We start from the raw sequence: 11,398 nt of genomic DNA on the forward strand, positions 1-11,398 counted from the left end.
CAGGGGTGCCGGCAGGGGTGCAGGCAGGGGTGCCGGCAGGGGTGCAGGCAGGGGTGCAGGCAGGGGGTGCCTGCCCGCAGAAAGAGCCGGTGCCCGGCCCGAGCCGCCGTCTGCATCCCACAAAAGGGACCCGGTAGCCCTGACTTCTTCCCCGATAGCCCTGACTTCCAGCTCCTTCTGCTCCCAGCCAGCTTGCCCGCATCCCCCGGGCACTTTCTCCTAAGACCTTAAAAACCCCGGCAGCGATGATGCGCGGTGTTTGGAGAGCGGGGAGACGCCTATTTGGAAAGCAACCCTTATTTTTACACCGCGCCGCTCCTTTTTCCCCTCTCCTTTGCTCCCGTTTCAAGAACTTGTTATTGTTTAAAGAGACCCCATTGAACTATTTCCTGCTCATTGTCACCTCTCTCCCCCTCGCCCTCTATCCAGGGATTCTCACGGAAAGGTAATAAACTGTTTCCCTCACACCACAGACCGCCGCAGCCCCGGAGAATGCAAACTATTAAAACACCGGCGGGCGGGAGTGATTCCAAGCAGCCCTCCTCTCCCTCGCCCCATCTCTTGCTTTTGCGCCAAACAACTCTAAAAGAAATTCAGCCCGTGGCAAAGTTTCACCCGCGAGGCTCAGGCTCCACTCTTGCCCGCAGAAACTCGCGGGGGGGTGGGGGGGGTGGGTGGTGGGGTGTCTCCTTGTTATAGGAAACGAAGCCTTTAGCTATCGATCTGATTTTTAGAAGCTTGTTTGTTTGTTTGTTTGTTTGTTATTGAGGTGGGTTGGCTCGTAACCATCGATCCTACTTTTAGAAGGTTTTTTGGTTTGTTTTTTTTTTAATTTAGGTGGGATGGCTCGAAACCGTCGTGGTCGAGCATCTCGGCTGCGTCAGTCAGCGAAGGCGCTGCCGGTGCCGGCCATGGGAGGCAAACGCTGCGCCTTTTCTCACGGGTGGGCTCTTGCGATCCCTAAAAGCCGGGGAGACGGCGGCGGGGTGCGGGGGTGCGTGTGTGCGCGCTTCCTGCGCCCGCTTGCTGCTCGGCTGCTTTACAGGGTGGTTTCACCCTTTCGGTCGCATTTCCCAGCAAGGTTTGGCGCTGCCAGCTGCCACCTTGCCTTCAGCAGAAGCGCCGCGACGCGTGACAAGGGAGCGTGGGAAGCGGCGGGGCGGGCGCGGGGGGCTGCGGGCAGCCTGCGGGGGCCTGGGGAGAGGGACTTGCCCGCGGTTTTGGTTTTTTGGTTTTTTTTTTTTTTTTTTTTCCCCCCTAAATATGAATCAGCGGCCCGGGTGTCTGCCGTGCGGGGCCGGCTGCCTAAAAGCAGCCCCCGGGGGCTTGCTGCGGCGGGCGTCGGTGGCCCCGCAGTTGACGCCTGCTGCGGGGGGCGGGGGGCGGGGGGCGGGCGGGAGCCGCACGCAGGTTATGAGGCTGTTGCCGAGATGGGCCATTTCCTCCGCGGCTGCCGGAGCCCCGGCCCCGGCGGCTTTGATAGAGGTGCAAACATTTGGGGGCAGATTTACATAAAATAGCCGCGTTTAATCCCGCGGGCTGCAATTAACATCACAGGCTTCCCCGGGCACCGTTGTGATATGGCCGCGGGCAGCCAATCGGAAAGGCCGGCCGGAGGGATCAAAGCGGCCGTCCGCCAATCAGCGGGGCCCCCCCGCCGGCATTGTGATGTCACCGGGGGGGTGTTTATGGCGGGGTATAACAGCGGCCCCTTCCCCGCTCCCGCTCGCTGGGGCCGCGGAGGTCAAGTGGAGTCAGCCCCGGCCCCGGTCCCGCCGCCGCCGCCGCCGCTCGGGGCTCCGTGCCAGGGCGCCGGCCCCGCCGGGCGGGCGGGGGCCAGGATGAGCTCCCCCGGCGCGGAGGGCGCGGGCAAGCCCCCGCAGTACCGCGTGGACCACCTGCTGAGCGCCGTGGAGAGCGAGCTGCAGGCGGGCAGCGAGAAGGGTGACCCCACGGAGCGGGAGCTGCGGGTCACGCTGGAGGACAGCGACCTGTGGCTGCGCTTCAAGGAGCTCACCAACGAGATGATCGTCACCAAAAACGGCAGGTAGGGGTGCCGCGGGCCCCGCGCCCCCCCGCCCCCGGCCCACGCAGACCTCCCGCGGGGGCGGCGGCGGGGGGCGGGGGGCGAGGGGGTCCGGCCGGCGGCGGCGGGGGCGGCCGGCTGAGCCCGGGGGGGGCCGGGGGCTGCCCCCCGCCGCGCCTCGCGCCTCCGTGTCGCCCCGCAGGAGGATGTTCCCGGTGCTGAAGGTGAGCGTGTCGGGGCTGGACCCCAACGCCATGTACTCCTTCCTGCTGGACTTCGTGGCGGCCGACGGGCACCGCTGGAAGTACGTGAACGGGGAGTGGGTGCCGGGCGGGAAGCCGGAGCCGCAGGCGCCCAGCTGCGTCTACATCCACCCCGACTCGCCCAACTTCGGCGCCCACTGGATGAAGGCGCCCGTCTCCTTCAGCAAAGTCAAACTCACCAACAAGCTCAACGGCGGCGGGCAGGTAAGCACCGGCACCGGCGCCGGGACCTGCACCGGCACCGGCACCGGCACCGCGCCGCCCTCGCCCCGCTCTGCGGGGCTGGACCCTCCCGCCCCCCGCGTCCCGGCCCTGCGGGGCGGCGGGGTCCGGCCGAGCCACCGCTCGCGGCCTCCTTAACGCGCGTTGTCACGCTGCTGTTATCAAACGTGCTGGCGCGGGGTCGGCCACCCCCCCACCACCACCTTTTCCCCCTCCCCATCTCTCATCCGAGCTGGTCTTTCCGCCGAGGATGGGTGCCTTGATGTTTTGACTCTCTTTTTTTAAGTGTCTTTCTGGTCTGGGTATCTGATAATGCCAACGGTGCAGTAGATGCATCTTTCTGGCTATTTATCGCCAACGCGTCTGTGACTGTGCAAGCTGCCCTGTCAAGTAACAGGGATGAGGATAACTAGGCAAAAAGGTGGGGTGTCCGGCTGCAGCATTCCTCCGCTTTTCTCACAGCTTCGGTTTTAGGGTTTGTTGGTACCTGTTGCCTCTTTCCCTTCTGCTGGAAAGACGGATCATTAGATGCTTTAAAACCCGAGTGCCTTCCGTTCCTGCCAAGCATCGGCCACCACTCTGTCACTGCTCACCTGCTCTATCCCTTTGCTCACAGATCATGTTGAACTCTCTGCACAAGTATGAGCCCAGGATTCATATAGTGCGAGTGGGTGGCCCACAGCGGATGATCACCAGCCATTCCTTCCCAGAGACCCAGTTTATAGCCGTGACGGCCTACCAGAACGAGGAGGTATGCACAGCAGGGAAGAAAGGATGCGAGTACCGGGAGGTTTCAAGTGGCAAAGTGCATGTGGCAGAGCAAAAGAATGGATCTCGTTTCACGTTTTTCAGTTCTTTCTGTGCTTTTTTTGAAGCTAAATAGAAAAATTGAAATTAATATATGTAAAAGCCCGATGAATGTACAATAGCCCAAAGTGCTGATCGCTGTTTGTCTCAATATGTACCGCAAATTCATTGCGGGAGAATAATTCTTAAACGATTCTGTGGGGCAAACAAGTATGGTAAGAAATACAGTTGTCATTTTCAGCTATACAGTGAAATAACTGGATGTGCCGTTTTCAAAACTGGCCTTTCTCTGTTAGCCAAAATGCATGTCTATGCTTAATGAATCTGTAAATTGCCAATCTCTTTGAGATTTTTTTTTTTAATGCCCATTCTGCTCTGGCTTGAAATGTGAAGCTTTTTATAACCCTTTAGTGTACTACCTTTCTTAGCTGTTTCCTTAGCTGATCAATAAACCCAGGCAGTTCACTCTCTTAAAATTTGGCAGAGGGACTAATTCCTAGCCCTCTGCTAATACTTCAGACCTTAGGGGCTGTGTAATTGATGTCCATAGGTTGGTATTATGGGCCTAATCTTATTTCTTCAAAAATCTGTGATTTCACTAATTTCAATGGATAGTCCTAATTCAAGTCCTAGTAGCTGTATGATAATGAGTGGTGTTACTTGCAAATAAAGATATCTGTTGTTGTTTTTAGATCACAGCTTTAAAAATTAAATACAATCCGTTTGCAAAGGCATTTCTTGATGCAAAAGAAAGGTGAGAGCTCTTAACTGAATTCTAAAGTGTGTGTTTTTTACACAGATTTGTAAAAGCATATTCTTAACTAACACAACACGGTTTCTTTTGTAGAAGTGATCACAAAGACATGATGGAGGAAGTGGGAGACAACCAGCAGTCTGGGTATTCACAGTGTACGTTTCCTTTCATTCCACATCATGAACGCAACTTTGATTTCTTCCATCTCATATGTTAAGAAAAACTTTGAGAGCAGTGTTTGCTGGCTGGCTTCTTAGTTCATAGAGAGAATAATACTACCAGTCCTTATGATTGTGGTTCATGCAGGTTTATGGTTGTATAAACATTATAATCTCTGTGTATGTGGTTAAGACTTCTGTGTTACATTCAAAATCCTTTAATAGACTCTTGCAGTTACCTTCATGTCCAAAAAGACAGCCACCTTGTGTACAAGGACAGCAATATTCATATGGATATGGAGACAAAAAGATTCTTTCAAATTACAGCAGAAAATTATTGAAATGGTACTTACATTTTAAGTACTTTAAGAAAACTAGGGGCATTTGCTTAAAAAGTTTTTTCAGATGAATAAAGCATCAGTGTGTTAATGATTTCTGTTTTAACAGATTGTTGCCAAAAAAATGTCTGCAGCCTATAAAGGGGGGAAGTTGAGTTGCAGTATGAATTATTTTGTTTCAGTGAAAATACTTAATTTTTAAGAGGAGTTCTTAGCAGTCTGAGAAACCTCAGAGCTTAGCTATAGATTGAGGCCCCCAAAGAGCAATTTAAAACTGAAGATTGCACTGAACAATTACTGAGCACACACTACCTGCTTAAGGGAGGGTTTAACCATTTCAGTGTTTCCTTACTGTGATCGTAATTGAATAGTAATTTAAAAAATAATGTTGGCTTGACATGGGGCTTTTTCTAAGCTGTTGTCTAATTTTCCTTCACAAGATTGTTTTAAGAAAGTTGTGAAGATCCAGATTTTTCAGCTGTGTTGAAACTCTTTTTCCTTTCCCGAGCGTGCATTTCCTCGCTGATTGATACTTTATCTCGTTGCTTTGTAATTCTTTCCCTGCCTGGCTGCAGCATGTACCCATCTTACAAACCTCTTGCTTCCCCACAGTAGGTAGTTGGCTTATTCCTGGGACTGGGACTCTGTGCCCACCTGCCAATCCTCACCCTCAGTTTGGAGCCCCCCTGTCGCTCTCCCCTGCTCACAGCTGTGAAAGGTACTCATCGCTGAGGAACCACCGTCCTGCCCCCTACCCCAACCCCTACACCCATAGAAACAACTCGCCAAGTAAGTCTGACGTTGCAGCTCTGTAAAAACATGGGAAATGAGCCGAGGGATGTGAGCTTTGAGCATCGAGATCGTTATCTAGCTCGGTTTGCGCAGAGGGCTTGGGGCCAGCGTTGCAAAGAAATAGGGATGATGAGTACATGTCCCCAGTCTCTTTACGATGGAAAAACTGAGGGTGTGTAGAACTGTCTCGTGCTAACTGATTAGATTATATTTTGCCGGCTTTGCCTTGTGCTCTTGAATTCTTGTAATCGGTGAGCTTAAACTTACATTGATTATTTTTTTTCTTTTTAAAGTTAATTTTGAAAGTGATGATTTTAAGCATTAGTTATAGGTAATACAACAAAATGAAGAGGTGTATGTCTGGTTCTGTTAGTGTGACTTGTTATTAACACATAATAATTGAGGGCCTGATTCTGTCAGTTGTACTTGTGTGTTGCTGTAGTTAACATCAGTGCGTTAAGGTTGTTCTCAATGAATGTGGCACAACTGGATACACAGGAACAATACGGAACTGAGTAAACTGCAGTGTTATTTAAAAGCTGTGCTCAGAAACAGCCAACTCAGAAATAGCCAAATAGCTTAAGGCTTAAGCTACAGGTACTTAAGGGAGAGGAGAGAAGGGCATTTTTAACAGCGATTTTTTTTTTTTTTATTATTTTTTTTTTTTTTTTTTCTTTCTTCTGACAAGGCCTGTTAACAATTTTTGCCCTTCAGCCTGTATGGATATTGAAGGTTCCCATTTAAAAAAATATTTAATATTTTGGATTGTGAAGTAATACACAGGCTTCTAGACGCAGCCTGGCCAATCTTGTGTGTAGCTTTGTAGTTCATTTTAAGTGGGAAACTAGCTTTCTGTGGACTTTTCTTCCATCTTGGAAATTTTATGCAAGTTTTGTGACTTGAAACAGAATAAAAGAAGAAAACACCTCTGGTGTTCCTTCTTGTTCCCTGGTCCTCAACAAGGACCTTCTTCTCTTTCCTTTAGCCAGCTGCCCACAGCAACTTCTTTCTCATTGTGGATGGCTGTACACAATTGCCTTTATAGCTTCCTAGTGCCTCTGCTGTGTTGGCCAGCCAGTTTTGGTCACAAGCGGAATAGTTTAAGCCACAGTCCAATCACTCCTGACGGTGCCTAAGGGAGAGGTTAGAGCCCATGGTGGCATGCCTAGCTCCAAACTGGGATGCGCGATATGCTTGTTATCCAGGGCTGCCAGACTGTTACTGCCAATGTAGATGATGGAGATAAAGAAGGTGCCCTGGAAGAGTGATTGGGATAGTGTAAGTAAGGAGCCCACCTCTTCCCACTGGCCAAATAAGGAAGCATGGGCTGAAGTAGCAGATGGTTTGAAGACAGCTTTCTGGCTGTAGCTCCTTCATAGAAATAAGACTTTGCAGTTGTAAGTTGAGCAAAACACCACAAAAACAACAAGCAGGGGCATGCCAGTGGAAGTGTAAACTTGACACAACTGGTAGCTGACTTCTGTTTTCTATGTGTGTGTGAAGTTTGGGTTTTTGAAACGCAATAATGGGGAGGGCGGTTTAAAGCTATACATTGCATTTGAATACAAGATTGTTATTTGGTCTGATTCTAGAGTGTTTAAGTGCCTGCTTGTTTTATCAGCAGCCTATGCCGATAACTCCTCTGCCTGCCTTTCCATGCTGCAGTCCCATGACAACTGGTCTTCTCTAGGAGTTCCTGCACACACAACGATGCTGCCCATGAGTCACAGCACTGGCACAGCTACCAGCTCCAGGTAGGAGTCCATCCCTCAGCAGCCCTCAAATTGCTATATTGATGCTCTCTAGGAAGAGAAGGCTGAAAAAGGAGGTAAAAAGTCACCAGCAAATTAGAAATCCTTATGGCCACGTGCAGCTCATTGGCCATCAGGGTTGGGGGGGGAGGGGGCACTGAGAAGGACTATTTACAAGGAAAAGATTGAAGAAACAGATAAAAACTATTTTTTTCCTTATATTTTGGTTTTGGAAATGTAGACGCTTGTGACAGCAGTATTTGATAGCTGAACGATTGCAAATCACTTAGACTCAATCACTTAGACTTAGATTCAATCATCCATTGAATTTGAGGATGCTCTTTTAAGCTTCATCTCCATTCTGCTTGTAAGCAAGATGGTGTTTAAAAAGTTTTTTTTTTTTTGATCTGTTTCATTTTAGCCAGTCACTGCTTTCCCATCCATCTCCACAAACCCTTGTTCTGCTACAAACAGGGGCAGTGAACCATTCTGTGCAGAAGGAGCAAGGGCAGTAATTCTTTACTTGAGCATTGCCACAGAAGCCAGCATAGTATGGGATTATACACTTGGTGAAAACCTTTGCCATTTTGTGACCATATAAATGTACCTTTTCTCCTCTTTGTACTTTTTATCTTAATTAAACTTTTGGATTCTTTACCAGAGATTTAGTTTACAGTCAGTCCCTTGGAGCAAAACTTGCAAATTCAAAGAAATACAGATAAGGTGGTAAAATTTCTGCTATTAATCAGAGAGGGCTGAGGTTTGGGCATCTTTCTTGGCAATTCAGATCTACCATTCTGCTTGCAGAAAGCATTTTTATTTGAACCATGCACGTAGACACTTAGCCATTAATCAAAGTATGTACTACTACCCAGTATAAAATAACCATATTACTGAACATAAATTTAGTCCTGAACTTATGTTAATGAAGTAAACAGGTCCTCCTAGCACTTCTTTCCATGTCTGGCCCCCAGGATACATATTTGGAAGGTTGCAAAGTCCACTGAATTTCAGTTGCTGCACTAAGAACTGTCCAGTAAATAAAACAAGTAGAACTGGAACTGTGGGACTTCAAGAAAGGCATTTCTGCCATCCCTTTTATCTAAGACCCTATTTGTAGAGTAAGAATATTTATTTTTTTTGCTAAACTGCTTGAGATAGATAGGTAGAAAGCACTGTGTAGTATTACACAGCAGGACTGAACTTTTTCTTGTAGTGTTTCTCTTGAATGAGCTTGTTTCTTTTAATTCATGTATGTGTTTACACATATGTGTGCGTGTATATACATACCCAGAGGAAAGAGCGAGTGGAGGCTATAGTGTCCTGACAAGGCTTTTTTTCCTTTTAAGCAGCCCTTTCTGTAGTATCTGTGTAATCTGCAGCCGTCAATCTAGCTCTTCCCCTTCTAACATGAGATGATGAACAAGGTCCTAGAAGGGCCGAATTGCTGTTTGGAGGCATCTGTCCCTCCCTAAGAGGCACTGAAGGGGATTAGGGCTTTGAGGGACTCATGGCAAGGGATTCAAACCTGTCTGGGTCCAACAGCTGCCATGTCGAGCCACCTCCATCATGTGGCTTTCCCCTGAGGAAAGGGTATGGAATGGCTCAGGAATCAGCTCACAAACCTCTGCATTTTTCAGGCCAGCCTGTTCATTCCTCAGCTTGGCTTAAAATTTGCTACCATACCCAGTGCTGGACCTGCTGTGGGGAAAACAGGAAGGTTGGATTTATTGGTAGGGTGCCATGAACATGACCTCCTGCCTGGGGGTCCTTCCTACCTTGCAGTGGCTGGGAGCTTCCTAAAGAAATTCATTGTCTCCAGCAAGCGAACCCAGCTCAGGAGCTGTGTTGTGACCTGAGCAACTGCCAGCAGGCACTAGAATCGCTAATAACCTATTTTATTTATTGCTTTCCTTCTTTCAGTCAGTATCCTAACTTATGGTCTGTGAGTAACAGCACCATCACACCGGTGTCTCAGTCAAGCGGGATGTCCAACGGCCTGAGCTCTCAGTTTTTACGTGGCTCTCCAGCGCACTACACTGCCCTTCCGCACCCGGTCACTGCTGCCTCCTCCGCCTCCCCCCTGTACGACGGCGGGGCACCCACGGACCTCCCCGACAGCCAGTACGATGCCTCAGCACATGCCAGGCTAGCATCCACGTGGACGCCTGTCACCCCCCCCTCCATGTAAACCCAGACCTTTTCCTATAAGACAGACGTTTTAGCTACTGAATTACTTTAAATGCTTAATCCTCAAGGAAGAGAAAAAGGAGACATGAAGTAAATTACAGACAAAGCATCTGCACTGCTTTGCATAGAGCATCTACATTATACCTCTTACAGTGAACAGTGCATCACTGACTTCATGTGGAGTTTACAAATCTGGTGAGCGTGCAATTCTGAGAGCAGATTCACTGCTTTTGATCTTTTTTCTTTTTTTTTTTTTAATTTTAAGTTTGATAGACCTAAGTTTTAAGATTTTTTTACTTGGATTCCAAATTTCTCAGTGTTCTTATATATTTGGACCTGAAGTTTGGCATCATTCTTGACTAAGTTACTCCTAACTGTTTTTCAGTTAATTTTTTTTTTTAATGGCAAACTTAGTTATAGTCATGAGAACTTTTATTAACCGTCTAGTTAGAAGCATTCTGAAATATGCACAAATGTAGCTGAGGAGTGAAGTTTTTGGAAGATCATGTGCACTAACACGTATTTGCCTCACAAATACGTTGTGTTCTTAACTGTATGCTTATTTCCTTGCTGCTGAATTAATGTTGAGACAATCTGCAAGAACTATATTCTTCCTAATAAACGCAGTATTAATGTTTGGTCTAAATCGTTTTACCCCAAAGACTCCTTTTAGAGGTAAGTTTTGCTGTTTGATCATACAGATTTCAGATACCTGTCAGCTTAGCTAAACATCTCATTTCAAACAGCCCATGTCTAATAAGGAGCCCTATCCAAAACCTTTTCAAGCCATTGTAAAAACATCACTGGCTTTTTTTATGGTCTCTGGCTCAGGCCTTAAGGGAGGGAATTCAACACCTGCAGAATCATTTTAATTTAATTTATTTCAGTATTGTACACTGCTGATCGATATTTATTATTTGGTAAGTTGCAACTTTATTTTCTACATGTTAAGATATGTAAATAATCCCTCAACCCAGGGTGTACTCTTAAGACAATCATACGTGGGATATGTCACCCAATGGCACATTGAACAGCATGGATGTAAGTAGTTAACTTATTGCAAGAAGGAAAGCTCTAGTTACCAATAATTTTGGGGAAAAGTGCAGATATGCTAAGCTTTAAAATACATTGACTGCTTGACTTGCTGGAAAGATCAGGTCTTGATAAAATACTTCCTTCAAGACTGATATTAAGTAATAGGATCTAAATTTCTAATGCAGACTAACCCAAAACATTGGCTCAAAGTGTGCCCTTGGACATGTCTCTTTCTCCCACTGACTCTGGCAAGTACATATCCTGAGAAAAGTGAATTGTTTTGCATAAGCCATAATAAATAACTCTTACCATGAAGTGCCTAATACAGCTAAGCAAAATTCTGTATCAGGGAATTCCTTAAATAACTCATTGATGTGTGCTCATGTGCTACAGTGGCAGCTTTAAGATGAAAAAGCAAATATTTGCCACCATTTTGGTCTCTTTGGCGCCCTATGGGCAGGTCCCTGCACCTAGAAAGACTTTGGCAGGGCTTTGTCCCTGCAGAAGGATTTGCATGCAACTGCAGGCTGCGGTCTCCCGGAGCTACTCCAGCAGGAGACGGCACCAGAAGCAGATGGCTGCATGAACATGTTCTCTGTCAATATGTAAATACTGATCTAAGCGCTCCTATTTTATTGTGAAGGTAAATTGTGTAAATGATGTAAGTGCATTATTATTTAGACTATTTTGTAGAAATTAGCAACATATTTTGAGGGTTTTTTTTACTTGTATTTCAGAAGCATAATTTAAATTGAAAAAAAAAAGAGTAAATATTCTTAAATAAACTTAATGCTTAATTTTCAGTTTGTGGGGGGTGGTGGGAAAGGTGAAACAAATGCACATCAGACATTGAACTCACAGTCTGTTGACCTTCCACATAGCGGTTTCACAAATAGTTCCTGCTGCACAGCAGCTTCCGGCTGTGGGTGAAGGGTCAGAGAGTTCTTCATAACCAAATTAAAGATTATTTAGTCATGAAGAATTTAAAAAGATCTCTTGAGGTGCTACATTCTCCTCATCTGCTTCTCGCCCCCCTTCCCCCTCCCCTCTTTGTTTCTCCCT

The 11,398-nt window shown here is 47.2% G+C and overlaps 1 protein-coding gene across 4 annotated transcripts; it reads left to right on the forward strand.

Moving 5' to 3' along the window:
• The first annotated feature begins 1,841 nt into the window (after positions 1-1,841).
• On the forward strand, positions 1,842-9,302 carry TBXT (T-box transcription factor T). Of its 4 annotated transcripts, none has more exons than XM_075707903.1 (8): positions 1,842-2,047; positions 2,229-2,493; positions 3,128-3,262; positions 4,011-4,072; positions 4,166-4,227; positions 5,181-5,357; positions 6,982-7,114; positions 9,035-9,302. In XM_075707903.1, exons 1-8 carry the CDS (start codon positions 1,842-1,844, stop codon positions 9,300-9,302), a joined length of 1,308 nt encoding a protein of 435 aa, XP_075564018.1. The 4 variants fall into 4 exon arrangements, with proteins under 4 accessions (XP_075564018.1, XP_075564019.1, XP_075564020.1 ...); XM_075707904.1 differs by having other exon boundaries at positions 6,985-7,114; XM_075707905.1 differs by having other exon boundaries at positions 5,184-5,357; positions 6,985-7,114.
• The last annotated feature ends 2,096 nt before the right edge of the window (positions 9,303-11,398 follow it).

This window comes from Pelecanus crispus, chromosome 3 (assembly GCF_030463565.1).
Source record: "Pelecanus crispus isolate bPelCri1 chromosome 3, bPelCri1.pri, whole genome shotgun sequence".
In the NCBI taxonomy this organism is placed as follows: Eukaryota; Metazoa; Chordata; class Aves; order Pelecaniformes; family Pelecanidae; genus Pelecanus; species Pelecanus crispus.